Raw genomic sequence first — 16791 nt, 5'->3', positions numbered from 1 at the left:
GTCCAAGGGTCTGATTCAGTATAAGGCAGCTTCATGTGTTCATGTGTGTCTGCAATAGGGCAGCTATATTCCAGTCCAGTGCCACCCTAGAGACCAACAAGATTATCGGGGTATGAAATTTCGAGAGTCAGAGCTTCCTTCGTCAGAGATGAAGGCAGCTTTGACTGTTGAAAGCTTATACTCTGAAAATCTTGTTGGCCTCTAAGGTGCTACTGGACTCAAATCTAGCTGTGTCCGCCTACCACGTATCTCTTAAAAGCACGGGAAACCTTCTCCGAGTTAGTACTTAAGCTAATAACGCCTCTTGTGCTTCATCCCAGTGACGTCCGGAAATTCAAGGAGACCAAGAAGCAGTTTGATAAGGTGAGAGAGGACATGGAAATTGCCCTGGTCAAGAACGCCCAGGCGCCGCGCCACAAACCCCACGAAGTGGAAGAGGCCACTGGCACTTTGACAATCACCAGGAAATGCTTCCGACACCTGGCCCTGGACTATGTCTTGCAGGTGAGGTTTTCTCATTCCAGGTCTTCGGGCGAGAGCCCAAATTCTCAAGCTGTAATTGGCTTGAAGAACGTTTGCCTGGCTCGATTCTAAACATCCAGCAAAAGGCATCTTTTTGTAGCAGTGATGCTGGAAACAGCGGGCAGCAGACTGCACAATGCCTTAGTACTCATGCGCCATGCAGTGCTTGTATGCACAAGAGGAAAGATGCGTTTGTTTCCTTCACCCACGATTTAATCTCCAGAGGCACGCTAGGGAGGGAACCCCAAAGAACAACATACAGGCACATCTCGTTTTATCATGGTTCGCTTTATTGCGCTCCGCAGAAATTGCGTTTTCGAGCAAGTATCGCCGCCATTTTTCCAACAGCATGTGCTCACTTCGTCTCTCTGTCACATTTTGGTAATTCTAGCAATATTTCAAATTTTTTCACCATTATTACTGTACTTTTAAAAAAAGATATAATGCTATTGCACACTTAATAGACTACAGTATGGTGTAAACATTTATGTGCACTGGGAAACCACAAAATTCGTGCGACTTGCTTTATTGCGGTGGCCCAGAACTGAACCCACAATATCTCTGAGGTATGCGTGTATCTAACAATTCATGTGAACAACTGGGGAAGGGCTGTGGTTCAGGGGTAGAGCCTCTGCTTTGCATGCAAAAGGACCCAGGTTCAATCCCCAGCATGTCCAGTTAAAAGGACCAAAGCAGCGTGTAAAGAGGCGGTGATTCAAATGCTTCCTGCTGCCTTACAGCTCTTTCTGAGCAGAAGAAAGGCTTTTTAAAACCGAGGCTTGGATTTCTCCCCCCCCCTTCAGATTGCTCCGTTTTTTGTTCTTAAAATGCTTTTTTTATGCAGCGATTGGGGTTTTTTGGGAGGGGGAATTTTCTCTCACAGTAAGCTCTACAAAGCAAGCCAATTACAAAGCAGCATTTCAAGGGGCGGGGACCTGGTTTGAGCTTGGAGACTGCTGGTGCGTAGATTCCCAACAGGAAGGTGTGGGTCCAGCGAGCCGCAAACCTCAGATCAAACTCCCATGCATAAACAACCAGTGCTGACCTTGATGGACCAATAGTCTGATTCAGCATGCGGAGTATTTGTGTGTACAACTGAAAATAGACACGATCTGTTTTGGGAAGTGAAATTGGCCAGGCTGAAGCGCCACTGAACCTTAGTCTTATCCTCCCCCCACAAAACTGCTCTGGGGGAATGGGGCATGATTGCCCCTAAAGCTATTTCCGGACTTATCCTCCCACATTCGCCGCTGGACTAAAGGCCTCCCATATCCCCACTAATGGGTTTGCGGCAAGGACAGAGTCAAAGCTAATATCGATCCAAGCTGTTCCATTAGCTCTCTCCCCCCCACTCTGCTCTCCCCCCACCCTTTAAAGTGGAACCATCTGCCAACACCTTCTGTCTCATCCTGGGATAGTTTACTCTGCCGTGTCCTGTTGATCGCCGGGAAGGGGATGAAAGGGAGATGCTCTTCCGTTGTTGTGTAGGTCATGGGTGGAGTAACGGGAAGCTGGAGGGAGGTGGTTGCTGTTTAGCTCCTAGGAGGAAAGGTAATTCTGCATCTGCTGACTTTTTAAATACACCGTCTGTGTCAGTAGGACATGTAAGAACTGCCTTGTGGGATCAGAAGGAATACCCTTGTTGCCCGGCATCCTGTTTCTGCCAGCAGCCAGCTGGACATCTCCAGGATGTTGAGGAGGGGCTGTGGTTCAGGGAAAGAGCCTCTGCTTGGCATGTAGAAGGCCCCAGGTCCAATCCCCAGCATCTCCAGTTAAAAAGGACCAGGTGATGTGAAAGACCTCTGCCTGAGACCCTGGAGAGCTGTGGAGAAGGGCCGTGGCTTAGTGGTAGAGCATCTGCTTGGCATGCAGAAGGTCCCAGGTTCAATCCCCGGCAGGAGGTGATGTGAAAGACCTCTGCCTGAGACCCGGGAGAGCTGCTGCCAGCCTGAGTAGACAATACTGATCTTGATGGACCAAGGGTCTGATTCAGTATAAGGCAGCTTCAAGAAGTGTGTTCAGGTTCTGTTGCCTGTTCCTACCATCAGGGGTTATTTCAGAAGTATTCTGACTCTGAACGTAGAGGCTTCATTTAGCAATTAAAACAGACAAAAGGTTTAAAACAGCAACATCTGAGGATGAAAAGAAGAAGAGTTGGTTTTTATATGCCAACTTTCTCTACCACTTAAGGCAGAATCAAACTGACTTACAGTCACCTTCCCTTCCCCTCCCCACAACAGATACCCTGTGAGGTAGGGTAGGGCTGAGAGAGCTGTGACTAGCCCAAGGTCACCCAGCTGGCTTCGTGTGTAGGAGTGGGGAAACCAAGCCGGTTCACCAGATTAGCCTCTGACGCTCCTGTGGAGGAGTGGGGGAATCAAACCCGGTTCTCCAGATCAGAGTCTACCACTCCAAACCACCACTCTTAACCACTACACCACGCTGGTAAAAGAAAGGACATGTGGGGAACCTGATCACAGATTCCCAACAGAAGGTATCATTTGCCTTTATACTGCAGACCTAAACAGATATACTCCCTTCTAAGTCCATTGAAGTTAATTGGATTTTAATGGGGTACTTCTGTTTAGGACGGCGCTCTTGGCATATGTGAGGCAGTGAAGAGTAATGTTGCCATTTGGGCACAAGGTGGCACTGTGGGACCGATCTTGCTGCCCTCGTGGGTGGCAACAGTGATACCCTCTGGACTTTTTTTTTAACCCATTCCCACCCAGAACCATCTTTTGCACTGAAGAATTGGCTAGCTAGCCAGTTTGGGTGTGCGTCTCAACTCGATTGTGATTAAACGTCTGTGACTGAAGAAGATTGATTAAAATGTGGAGTTCTCTGCCAGAGGGTGTAAGGATAGCCACCAGCATAGGCAGCTTTAAAAGGGGATTAGACATTCATGGTGGATAGGGTTGCCAACCTCCAGGTACTAACTGGAGATCTCCTGCTATTACAACTGACCTCCAGCCAACAGAGATCAGTTCCCCTGGAGGAAATGGCCGTTTTGGCAATTGGACTCTATGGGATTGAAGTCCCTCCCCTCCCCAAACCCCGCCCTCCTCAGGCTCCACCCCAAAAACCTCCCGCTGGTGGCGAAGAGGGACCTGGCAACTCTCATGGTGTATCAGTCTATCAGTGGCTACTAGAGGTGGTGACTAAAGGAAACCTCCATGTTCAGAGGCAGTCAACCTCAGGATCCCAGCGCCAGGAGGCACGATCAGGGGAAATCCTTGGCCTCTACACCCTGATGCTGACCCTCGAGAGAAACTGGTTGGCCAATGTGTGAAGTGAACTTTTCTTATCTGAGGGTTACCAACCTCGGACTGGGTATTATGTTTGGATGTGGAAGATTCTTAGTGTTGCCACTTTGTGTTACCACTTCGGTTTCTGTTCCTTTAACAGCAGGGCGAGCTCAGAAAGTGATCTTATTGGTTTCCGTGTTGCAAACTATTCCACCCCGCCATCCCTGCATCTCACACTACTGTTGAAAGCACAGCCGCGGGCCCAACAAATTGATCTCTGATCGGTTGGCAACTAACAGAAGCCTTGTTTCTGTTTTCTTTTCTTTTTTAGATCAACGTTCTCCAGGCCAAGAAGAAATTTGAAATCCTGGACGCGGTAAGAATTGGGCTGCGCCTTCCTGATTGCCTAGCCCCTCATCAAGAGCAGTGAAATAAAAGAGGCGTCTGCATTACAGATATTTAATATTTAAACTAGTTACCTGACCCTAGAAGCTGAAATGACTAAACTGAGGCTATCGTACTTTGGTCACATTATGAGAAGACAAGAGTCACTGGAAAAGACAATCGTGCTAGGAAAAGTTGAGGGCAGCAGGAAAAGAGGAAGTCCCAACAAGAGATGGATTGACTCAATAAAAGAAGCCACAGCCCTCAGTTTGCAAGATCTGAGCAAGGCTGTTAAGGATAGGACGTTTTGGAGGACATTGATTCATTTTTCCTGCATTGTGCAGGGGGTTGGACTAGATGACCTTGGTGGTCCCTTCCAACTCTATGATTCTATAGGGTCGCCATGAGTCGGAAGTGACTTGACGGCACTTAACACACACACACACACACACACACAATAATAATAAGAGGAAATAACCCTCTTTTTTTGGAGAGATCCCTAGAGAATTACAGGTCCCTGGATGCCCTGTGGTGGCATACCAAGATGATTAACCCTATCGATGCTGAAGTGAAGTCTTCTCTTAATAATGACGGCTGGCCGCCAGGGGAACATATCACTCCTCGAAATAACACCGTCCTTCCGGACGATTTCTCGTTTATGACTTAGTTGAGGCTGCAACAAAGTGAAGCTCCATAGCTTCGGCAAAGTGTCTGAACATTCATGCATGCTGGGCTTTCCGAGCGCAAGCGGAGCAGTGTTGCTCTGCAGCCATAATGACCTCACAAAGGATGCTGAGAGAACCCCATTGGCTAAGCGAGGATTCGCTGAGCAAAAGGTCCTGTTGAAGGGAATGTGGCTCGCATGAGAAAGGGCTGCTTGCCCACGTTTCTTTTCGCTCGTATTCTGACTTCCAGTTTATTTTTCTCGTTCTGCAGATGCTTTCCTTTATGCATGCCCAGTATACCTTTTTCCAGCAAGGTTACAGCCTCCTCCATGAACTGGACCCCTATATGAAGAAACTGGCTACCGAGGTAAGAGACGACTGGCCCCCTTGGCAAGCTGAGCTCTCGTGAACTTAGTCCGTAGATGCTACAAAATGTAAAGATTTTGGCTGAGATTGCTAACGGCACCCAAGTTCACCAAAATCCATACTTAGAGACTTCAAATGCGAACCGTGACGACCCATAATTAGGGAGATCTCCAGGTTTCCCTCTCTGTTGGCCACCGGCCCGCAATGTCGTGATGTTCCTGCCATCAGATACCTGGAAGTAATGTCACGTGGCTGCTGTGACACCCTGACGGGACGATCTAGGGTTCAGGCAGAACTCTATGGTTTCGCCATAGAGTTTTGTCTGAATCCTAGAGCATCACATCAGCATCATGCTGGCAACGTGATGACACTTTTGGATATTTGCTGGACAGTTACATCATTCCTCACTATTCCCGCCCCTTCCCTCCTACCCATAAAGCCAACTGGCCTTTGCCTCCAGGTCAGGTGACCAAGATTTTATCTAAACTGACCGAGGCCCTTCCCTCCGACATCTTTGGCCCCGCTGAGGTCACGAGCGACCGCCGTCGCTCAGCTTGAGAGTCGCTGGCATCGATCCACACTTGACTGTCGTTAGGGCTGCCGAAACACACGTCATCCCCGCCAGTCATTCGAATACGACGTGGGTCAGGAACCCACATGGATTGCATGATCCACAGCACACTTCCCAGCATCCCCTGCAGCAAACAGGGGTTCCATTGCTGGTGTGCAGGGGCTCGTTAGCAGACAAGCAGAGGCGGAAATCGTAGAACGACTGACTTGCGTTATGTCTGCAGTCTTGTACAACAACCCTGCAGAGTAGGTTGGTATTATTGCCCCACATGTTGCAGGCGAGGCCAATTATTTGTTTTTGAAACCTCGTCCTTCCTTCAGAGGGCTCCAGGTCAAGTACAAGATTCTCTCCTCTCCTTCCTCCTCTGTGTTTTCCGGCCGACTTCCCTCATCTGCAATGTGAAAATAATAACCCCGTAGTAATAAGGAGATAATTCTGACAGCAGCCGATGAATCAGAGGAGACGGTGGGCAAATCCTGAGAAGGATGATGTCACATAGTCATACTGGAGAAACATGGTGGGGGGGGGGGAGCTTGGTTTGAGGCGAGACGTGTCATCTTTAATATCTTGTTAGAACCTCAGCCAGCCTTATGAACGTTTAAGCCATAGTAACATTGGTGCAAGTCTCATCACTGCACATGGCGAAAGTGTGGAGGTCTTTCTTATGAGAGGTCTTTCTTATAACCCTGTACAACTAGAATTCCCAGAGTTCTCGGGAGGAACAGGCTTCCTCCGGAGGTGATGAGCTCTCCTTCCCTGGAGGTTTTCAAGCAGAGGCTAGATGGCCATCTGTCAGCAATGCTGCTTCTATGACCTTAGGCGGATCATGAGAGGGAGGACACCTTGGCCATCTTCTGGGCATGGAGTAGGAGTCACTGGGGGTGTGAGGGGGAGGTAGTTGTGAATGTCCTGCACTGTGCAGGGGGTTTGACTTAGGGTTGCTAAATCCCTCTTCACCACCGGCGGGAGGTTTTGGGGCAGAGCCTGAGGAGGGCGGGGTTTGGGGAGAGGAGGGACTTCAATGCCATAGAGTCCAATTGCCAAAGCGGCCATTTTCTCCAGGGCAACTGATCTCTATCGGCTGGAGATCAGTTGTAATACCAGGAGATCTCCGGCTACTACCTGGAGGTTGGCAACCCTAGTTGGACTAAATGACCCTGGTGGTCCTTTCCAACTCTATGATTCTATGAAGACTGTCAGGTAAATAGGCCCATGTACATATCAAGCAATTGAGACCGGCATTTGTTTCTTCCTTGCTTTATAGCTGGACCAGCTGGTGATTGACTCTGCAGTGGAGAAGCGGGAAATGGAGCACAAGCATGCCCTTATCCAGCAACGGGTGAGTCTGAGGCCCACGGACAATTCTCCCCAGATATCTCGTATGAGGACGTCTCAGCGTTCTTTCTTTGCCAGCCAAATACCTGTGGAAAACCTCAAGCGGGGCACACCTCTCCCGTGTTGCACATCCCTGCAGAAGATCCAATCACATTCTGTTCTCGCCCTTTAATGCACATGTGCGAGCTGTCATGATGCATGGGCACGAGGACTTCATAACATGAGAATCGTCCCAAAGATCGGAGGGAACTGTGCTGGTTTGTAGAACCCCCCCCCCCCCGAAACAAAAAAACCCCCAACCCATTTGCATGATACCTTTTCATTAGGACTATCCAAGATGTCACGAAACAGCACAATTTCGAGTTTTTTTAGGGGAGGGGCCGTGGCTCAGTGGTAGAGCATCTGCTTCACATGCAGAAGGTCCCAGGTTCAATCCCTGGCATCTCCAGTTAAAGGGACTAGGCAAGTAGGTGATGGGAAAGACCTTTCCCTGCCTGAGACTGCGGAGAGCCGCTGCCGGTCTGAGTAGACAATACTGACTTTGATGGACCAAGGGTCTGATTCAGTATAAGGCAGCTTCATGTGTTTTATCAGGCTGAATTTCAGCGCAAAAACAGACAGAAAACGGGAGAGGGAGGAGCTGTTTTAGGGCATGGTGGAGAAGCTGCTCATCTGCAGTTCAAAGAGCATTTGAGCTGAGGCTTAACTGGATTGGGAGCACAGCCGCTTTCCAAAATGCCCCCAACCCTACTGAGACAGAGAACCCAAACCCTACTGAGGAAGAATGGCAGATCATCCTTGGAGACTAAAGAAGCCCGCAACTTTTATACAACTTAACTAAGCCCAGTGGAGTTTGATCAACCCATGGTTTATAAGCCACTGTTGGGTTTTTTGTTGTTTTTGTGGGGGAAGGGAGTGACGCCTGAATGCCCCTTAATGTCCTTTTCCTTCTGTGCTCCTCAGCCCTCGGGGAAGGACTTGTCAGGCAGGATTTAGTTCCCCCCTCATCTCAGAATCGGCGTCCAAGCGCTTCCCGTCTCCGAAGCTGGCGTCTCGGTCTCACACATCTGTCCAGCTGGCTTCCCCCACCTTGTGGCAACAACACGCCCGACAGTCCCTTCCCTGCCAGATGGCCCAGGCTTCCTCCTAAATCAGACAGCGGATGGCTGAATGGCCGGAGCCGTGCGCTTTCTCCAGGGCCTCGGACCTGGCTGAAACGCTGTCTTTTTCTCCGCTTCCCACAGACCGCCTCTTAGGACACCCCAGCGAGGGGGATTAATGGATTGTCAGGAGGACGCAGGAGAGGAGGGATCTGGGAAATCGGATGCTCTTCTCCCATCTCTCCCTTTTGCAGAGTCAGAAGGACCTCTAGATCCCGGGCCTCTGAGTGAACATGGCTTCACTCGTTTTTCCTTGAAGTTGTTTGACAGGAAAAGCCCAGCTGAGAACCAGACGAAACCCTTCTCCCCGCATAACAATTTCATACTTGAAGAAGTGGCTCTCAGACGTGTGGGCGAGGGGTGGAGTGCGGAGGGGCTTCCCTAGAGATGGGGGGGGGTGCAGAGGGCAAGCCGGCAATGGATTTTGCTGTCAACGCAGAATCACAGCTCGCAGACATCCCACCTCCGGTATAGCTTGGCTGATCAGAAAATAATCCCCCGTTGGAAAACGTAGATGCCCGGTCAGCAGCTCGTTTTGCTAGAGGGATGTTCTGTCAAGTGGAGGGCATGGGGGGGGGGGATGACAGGGCAAAGGCCAACCCTCTCCCCTCGCAGGTCTGGCTTCCTGCCGAGTCTCAACACCAGACCATCAGCCTCCTGATACCTGCCTCTTCAGAGGTTAGCAGCTGGGGGATCCAGATTGCGCCCATGACTGAGCGAGGATAAGAATCCCGGGTCCAACTAATGAGGTCTTGGGGAGCATCAACAGAGGCATAACATCCAAATTGCAAGATAGTTCTGCTGTACACAGCATTGGTCAGGCCACACCTAGAGCATTGTGTGCAGTTCTGGAGGCCTCACTTCCAAAAGGATGTGGACAGAATCGAGCGGGCGCAGACGAGAGCGACAGGGATGATCTGGCCTGGAGACCGAGCCCTACGAGGAAAGGCTGAGGGACTTGGGAATGTTTAATCTGGAGAAGAGGAGGTTGAGGGGGGACAGGATTGCTCTTTTGAAGTATTTGAAGGGCTGTCACTCAGAGGAGGGCAGTAGAGGATAGGACTCGCAACAATGGGTTTAAATTGCGGGCGGAAAGGTACCGGCTGGATATTAGGAAAAGTTTTTTTACAGTAAGAGTTGTTTGAGAGTGGAATCGGCTGCCTAGGGAGGTGGTGAGCTCCCCCTCACTGGCAATCTTTAAGCAGAGGCTGGACAAGCACTTGTCAGGGATGCTGTAGCCCGATCCTGCATTAAGCAGGGGGTTGGACTACATGGCCTCTATGAACCCTTCCAACTCTATGATTCTATGATTCTTAACTACTATGACACATTGGAGCTCTTATTTCCAACATTTTACCTAGACCCACCCCAGTACAATCCTTTTGCCGGGTCTGGATTGTGCAAAGATTCCCCCAGTGTTAGGTGTCGCGGACAAGGGACAGTTGTGCTACATGATGGCTCTCCTACCGGGGGCACATTGGGATGGGGAAAGCCTCACTTTCACCTCCAGGCCCCGCCTGGAGGCTGGCAACCTTAAGTGGGTAGCTGTTAGTTTATTAATCGCCCTCCTGAAGTATCTCTTCTCTCCTCTCTCTGCATTCTCTCCCGTTCGTTGACAACACCTGATCGCCCCGCAGACCCTTTTGCAGGTGAGTGCCGGCTGAATATTCATCTCTCTGTTGCATCCTTAAGGTCTTGGCTTATGACACTTAATCACAACACACACACACACCCCGGGAATTTGCTCTGCCTTTTCACATGAATAACACTTGGCGTTCCTGTAGTACCTTGAGAGTTCGAAACACTATGCATATGTTATCGTAGTCATCTGGAAGGCTAACACAGCCCAGAAAAGAACAAGCAGAAAGTATTCCATGGCAGTAGGCTCTTTAAGAACATAAGAAAAGCCCTGCTGGATCAAACCAAGGCCTATCAAGTCCAGCAGTCTGTTCACACAGTGGCCAACCAGGTGCCTCTAGGAAGCCCACAAGCAAGACGACTGCAGCAGCACCATCCTGCCTGTGTTCCACAGTACCTAAGATAACAGGCATGCTCCTCAGATCCTGGAGAGAATAGGCATGTGTCATAACTAGTAGCCATTTTGACTCGTAGCCATGAATACCCCTCTCCCCCATGAACATGTCCACTCCCCTCTTAAAGCCTTCCAAGTTGGCAGCCATCACCACACCCTGGGGCAGGGAGTTCCACAGTTTAAGTATTCTTTAATTTTATAGTATATATTGGGCACAGAATCGAATTGGAATACATTCCTACATCCATACCTGGGTTGTTATAATTCTGCTTTAATAATGTTACATGTTGTGTTATGTATTGGTATGCATTATAAGTGATGTTATTAGACCACTGATGAACGCCAGGGGGGCGAAATGCATTTGGATTGTGGTTTCAGATTATCAACCAGTATTAGTTGCCATTTGTGCTTTCTGTTAATATAATTTTTAAAATGTTTTTAATATAGATATCAGCACCTTAAAATGAATATATTTCTATACATAATTGAGCCTTGAGAGTTTGAAACGTTTTGCATATGTTATCATAGTCATCATTAACGATAGCCCTACAAGGTAGGCTGGTGCATGGAGTGGTGATGCAATCCCCCCCCCCCACAGGCATCACTGTATTCCGTTGTCATTGCAGTCAATTCCCAACTGCTGCAGATGAGGGGACCGGCTCTGGGGAGCCCAAAGCGGCTACCCATTTAAAGGGGTCTGCCTGCTGTGCCTTTGAATGATCCACTGCACTGGCTCTGCCTTCAGCGGAGCAAGCAATAATTCAGCCCTGGACCATTCAGTTCATCCCCATAAGTAGCAGAATTTCGTTATCTTCAGAAGAGGTTCTCTGTGGTATCTCTGTGTGAATTACCACGGAAATCTTTGCCGAGTGGAAAGAAGCGTTATAATGAGTACGGTCGTCTTGTTGGCAGTAGATGATGTATTATTTGCGCAGAATGTTCTCTGAAATCGATGCAGAGAATTGTCATGCGGACGTTTTGACGTAGCAGCTGAGTGCTGTTGCCTGTGTGTTATCTTTTATAATATTGATTTGTGTGAGTGGTTGAACCTGGGGCTAAAAGCATGCAGTGTACTAACTGACTCAAGTTAAGCAGCAACTGACATGTGGCGACCCCGTAGGGTTTTCAAGGCAAGAGATGAGCAGAGGTGGTTTGCCATAGCCTGCCTCTGCACAGCAAGCTTGGACTTCCTTGGTGGTCTCCCATCCAAGTACTAACCTGGCCCAACCCTGCTTAGCTTCTGGGATCTGACGAGATCCGGCTAGTCTGGACCATCCAGGGCAGGGCATGCCAGATAACAACAACAACAACAATAACAGCAATAATAATAGTAACAATAATAAATAATCAATGAGAAGAAGAGAGAGAAGAAGAGTGGGGAAACCAACCCGGTTCTCCAGATTAGAGTCCCCTGCTCTTAAGAAGAAGAAGAGTTGGTTTTTATATGCCGTCTTTCTCTACCACTTAAGGAAGAATCAAACCGGCTTACAATCACCTTCCCTTCCCCTCCCCACAACAGACACCCTGTGAGGTAGGTGGGGCTGAGAGTAGGGTTGCCAACCTCCAGGTATTAGCTGGAGATCTCCTGCGATTACAACTGGTCTCCAGCTGATAGGGACCAGTTCACCGCGAGAAAATGGCTGCTTTGGCAATTGAACTCGATGGCATTGAAGTCCCTCCCCTCCCCAAACCCCACCCTTCCTAGGTTCCGCCCCAAAAACCTCCCGCTGGTAGCAAAGAGGGACCTGGCAATCCTAGCTGAGAGAGCTGTGACTAGCCCAAGGTCACCCAGCTGGCTTCATGTAGAGGAGTGGGGAAACCAACCCAGTTCACCAGATTAGTGTCCGCCGCTCATGTGGGGGAGTGGGGAATCAAACCCATTTCTCCAGATTAGAGTCCACCGCTCGTGTGGAGGAGTGGGGAATCCAGATTAGAGTCCACTGCTTCGAACCAATGGAGTCTTTCTAGCCATGTCACTTGTAATGCTTCAAACTAGTGATGCCGGGGATTGAACCCGGGGCCTTCCGTGCTCAGGGCATGCGCTCTCTTCGATCCCCATCAGCTTTTCCTTTGGCGGCTCTCACATTAAGATCACTAACGTGACAGCCGTTGGCTTCTTCTGTTTATAGAGCAGGAGAAATTCTGCTTGGCTGGAGGAGGGAGGGGTTGAGGAAGAGTTGGAGAGATCCCAACTTGAATCTGGGTCGTCCTTTTTTTAGAACGGTGCTTCTCCAAGCATCTCTCTCTCCCCTCCCACCTTTCCGCTGCATTTCTCTGGGGGCATCTGTCCACCCTATTGTACGTATTCCCAGGATGGCCATCGTTCCAAGATGCCTTTGTTACTGGTTAACTGCCGTCCTCCCCGATCGTGGGCTGTGTCTCCTTCTCACTTCGGGGGAGTCCCCTTTGGGGCTGATTTACGCCTCTGCAGGAAAACAAACGCTGCTTAAACAGAAGTCAAACAGACACCTCCTGTCTCCACACATGCCCCCATGAGAGAAGGCAACAGTATGTGCATTTTTGGACTCTTCAGTTAACTTTCCTGACAGCTGGGGTGGAAGGAGGGACCTAACAGGGAAACGTGCCGGGTTGTGATTTACAGTGCGTTCCCATGCAGAGTTCCTCCAGTCTAAGCCCGTTGAAATCAGCATTCCTCGCTATGCACACCGAAAAACGAATGGAGGATGTGCTTTATTTTGGACGTGGTTTGCAGCTTTGGGGTTAAGAACCTAAGAAAGGCCCTGCTGGATCAGACCGAGGCCCATCAAATCCAGCAGTCTGTTCACACAGTGGCCAACCAGGTGCCTCCAGGAAGCCCCCAAACAAGACGACTGCAGCAGCACCATCCTGCCTGGGTTCCAAAGCACCTAATATAATAGGCATGCTCCTCTGATCCTGGAGAGAATGGGTATGCATCATGACTAGTATCCATGTCTCCCCTTACCTGCCTTCTTTCCAAGCTAAACAACCCTAAGTGTTTTAACCGCTCTCATGTTGGGTCTTCTTCTTTTCCTACTGCCTTCTACTTTTCCTAGCATCATTGTCTTTTCCAGCAAGTCTTGTCTTCTCATAATGTGATCAAAGTACAATAGCCTCAGTTTAGTCATTTTAGCTTCCAGGGACAGTTCAGGCTTGATTTGATCTAGAATTTTTATACTGCGATATAGTTTGATTCTTTGGGAATCCCTCCGGGGTGGATCTTGCTTCGCCCCAGGACGAAGGAGAAGTTGGGAAAGCGCCGTTCGGGCCCCGGACGCGTGGGAACGGAGAGAGAAGACATACAGGCCAGGGCGGTGCCCCCGTCAGGTTGATTTAGTAGGGGGGCTTCACGAATAAATAAGGAAGCGGGCCCGGCCATATGGCGCGCCTTTATCGCCTCCTCCAACTGGGCCGGCCGAGCTTGGAAGAGCCAAGGTAGGGTGTCCATCTCTTCAGGCGGCTTCCCGGGGACGGGTTGTCATGGAGGCGGGGAGGGGGGCGACCCACGGCGGCAGGAAGGGATGCCAGCTCAGCAGGCAGCGGCCTTGTGGGAAGCGCCCCGAGTCCTCCCAAGCGGGTCAGAGGTCACGCGGATCGCCCTGTCAACTCCGCTGCCCATCTCCTCGGACCCCGCCTGCCTGGAGGCGACAGCTGTATGGTAATTAGCCCCCCCTGCGCTAAGCTGATTGACTCTGAAAGGGAAGGCTCCGGAGGAGGAGAGGGGAAGGGGGGACGCGGGCAGGTGGTCTGCAGGCGAAGGCACGCTTCCCTCACTCTTCCAGCCGAGCCCGATCTGACAGCAGCCAGCGGGCGACCCTCCTGACGGAGGGAAGGGGCAGGAGCCGCTCTGGCTGGAAGCACATGTGTCTTGGGAGGAGGGAGCATCGCACGCTTCTCAGCTAGCGGTAGGGGAAACCCTCGCTGCTCCAGAGGAGAGCTGGAAAGGGGACTTATACGTTCGGCGAGCGCGGTCAGACGGCACGACAGCATCATGAAGATTTTTGGCAGACTCGAGTACCTTCTGGTAAGGGGGCAGTTGTCCAGGATACTATGTGGGATTCCTTCCTTCCTTCCTTCCTTCCTTCCTTCCTTCCTTCCTTCCTTCCTTCCTTCCTTCCTTCCTTCCTTCCTTCCTTCCTTCCTTCCTTCCTTCCTTCCTTCCTTCCTTCCTTCCTTCCTTCCTTCCTTCTCTTGTTCTCTGCATAGGATGAATAAAGGACATGTTCTTGTGGCGTATCTTATATCTTTTGGACAGACAGATTCGGGGACCTAACCTCTATTATAGCATTTTCAGTGCTATAATGCTATAATCTGATCTTGTCAGATCTGGGAAGCTAAGCCAGGTCGGCCCTGGTTAGTACTTGGATGGGAGACCACCAAGGAAGTCCAGGGTTGCTATGCAGAGGCAGGCAGTTGACCACCTCTCAACGTCTCTTGCCTTGAAAACCCAACAGGGTTGTCATAGATCAGCTGCTGAGCGCCTTCTTTAAAAGTACATCCTGTCTCTCCATGAACAAGATTTCCTGTCTGTAACCAAACTGGATGTATACCCGTCCCCGTTATCCTCACCTCCCCCTGCCCCTCTCCCCTGGGTGAATTTTTTACCTGCCTTCATCTTTTTACTCTGTCATGCGCCATCTGCACACTGATTAGAGTCCGCCACTCATGTGTAGGAGTGGGGAATCAAACCCGGTCCACCCGATTAGAGTCCGCCTTTGATGTGGAGGATTGGGGAATCAAATCCTCTCTCCCCCGGGTGAATTTTTGACCTGCCTTCAGCCATGCGCCATCTGCACATCGATGGTGCTGCATTAGAAGATGTGCCCATAGTTGGGAAAGATCTCCTCCTAAGGTCTTGGAGAGTCGCTGCCATCCAAGTGGGCTTGCTGTGTCTTGTGGAAGGCTGCTTCCTCTATGGTTTGACTAATTTGTAGTGGGGAAAAGTAGGAGCAACGGTGAAATTGTGTGAAAGATCAGTTTTGCATTTGCATGTCGGAGGTGGCAATTTGTGCAGGGTGCGCGCGCCAGTGTTTGCAATGTGTCAAAACGCTCCAGTGCAGGACTGAGCTCAACGGACCGTTTGGCAGAGCTCCTCGCAAGAACAGAGATGAGCAGGCCACGCAGGAAGGATGTGCAGGGGGAAATGAGGTGTGAGTGTGTGCGTGTGATTGATTGTTACCCAGGGAAGGGGAGAAACAAAAGAAGAATGAATTCTAGGGATGTGTGGATAGACAGCATGCCTATGCTGATATGCATACACGCACAGGGATGGCTGGTTTTTGTAGACACAGCGCTGCCCCGACTCAGGGGGGGTCGTTCTCTGTGCTTATCATCCCAGGATCGTGCAGATAAAGTTTGTGGATGTCAGCCTGGTACGGTGGTTAATCTGGTGAACTGGATTTGTTTCCCCACTCCTCCACACGAAGCCAGCTGGGTGACCTTGAGTAAGTCACATTCTCTCAGCCCCACCTCCCTCCCAGGGTGTCTGTTGTGGGGAGGGGAAGGGAAGGTGATTGTAAGCCAGTTTGAGTCTCCCTTAAGTGGTAGAGAAATTCAGCATATAAAAACCAAATCTTCATCTTCTTAAGAGCAGTGGACTCTAATCTGGAGAACCGGGTTGGTTTCCCCACTCCTACGCATGAAGCCTGCTGGGTAACCTTGGGCTAGGCTCAGCTCTCTCTGAACTCTCTCAGCCCCACCTACCTCACTAGAGAGAGGAAGGGAAGGCAATTGTAAGCCGGTTTGAGGACTCCTTTTGGTAGAGGAAATCGGGATATAAAAACCAACTCTTCTTCTTTCTGGGATAAAAAGATGCCTAGAGGTTGGGCCTTCCACCCCGGAACCCCTAATTCTTTTCTCCTTGGAAACTGAGAAATCACTGTGGTTACTTTACAGTGAGAATGGGGAACACTTTGCACATGCTCTGAGATTTCTTTGGTTTCATCCCATATCCTGAGGCTGAGCAGTTGCATTATAAATTAAGTGCCTGGTTGTCTTATAGAATCCAATAAAGACAACTAGGAGGAGGTTAAAAGCAAAGGTTCTTTATTTAGCTAAACACAGACCTGGGGTGAAATAACCCACAAATAAGATGCAGAGTTACTCACCAGAGAAACAAAGGAAGCTTAGTATTTATGCATTCGCATGGGGCAGGCCCATGGCTGCTGACAAGCAGATTGATACATAAAAGCACCAATGCACATTAGGTGTCTACTCCACTTTAATTAGCATAGCCTATAGATATTGCCCGAAGGCGTCTCTAAGCAAGTGCTAGGTCTTGTGATCTTGGAAGTAGAAAACACATTCCTAAGGATGAAGGTAATTCAGAGCTCTCTACTGGTGAAAGGCCGTACCAGGCACAGAGAGCATGATTTGTTGGTTCATGGCTCCCGGATGCCAACTTCGCCAAAGCTTCCATGTGTGTGCATATGAGTACATAGTATTTTATACCAGCCCTTATATCTGGGCATTACATAAATAGGTTTGGGGGGCAGAGCAAAGGCAGGATTTCCAGCACCAGCTGGGGAAA

The 16791-nt window shown here is 49.9% G+C and overlaps 1 protein-coding gene and 1 non-coding gene across 2 annotated transcripts in view; both read left to right on the top strand.

Annotated features, from left to right (window-relative positions):
- ACAP3 (ArfGAP with coiled-coil, ankyrin repeat and PH domains 3) overlaps positions 1–16791 on the top strand; it is a 121004-nt gene that overhangs the window by 84310 nt on the left and 19903 nt on the right. Inside the window, exons 6-10 of the mRNA XM_056864841.1 lie at positions 321–504; positions 4102–4146; positions 5091–5186; positions 7021–7095; positions 9889–9900. Coding sequence (XP_056720819.1) covers positions 321–504; positions 4102–4146; positions 5091–5186; positions 7021–7095; positions 9889–9900 — 412 coding nt within the window. The remainder of the gene's footprint in view (positions 1–320; positions 505–4101; positions 4147–5090; positions 5187–7020; positions 7096–9888; positions 9901–16791) is intronic.
- On the top strand, positions 7471–7539 carry TRNAV-CAC (transfer RNA valine (anticodon CAC)). Its single transcript has one exon. It is a non-coding gene; the product is annotated as a tRNA-Val (tRNA).

This window comes from Euleptes europaea, chromosome 19, assembly GCF_029931775.1.
Source record: "Euleptes europaea isolate rEulEur1 chromosome 19, rEulEur1.hap1, whole genome shotgun sequence".
NCBI classification, from domain to species: Eukaryota; Metazoa; Chordata; class Lepidosauria; order Squamata; family Sphaerodactylidae; genus Euleptes; species Euleptes europaea.
The sequence above is the reverse complement of the archived record's forward strand: the minus strand, read 5'-3'. Positions and strand labels throughout refer to the sequence as shown.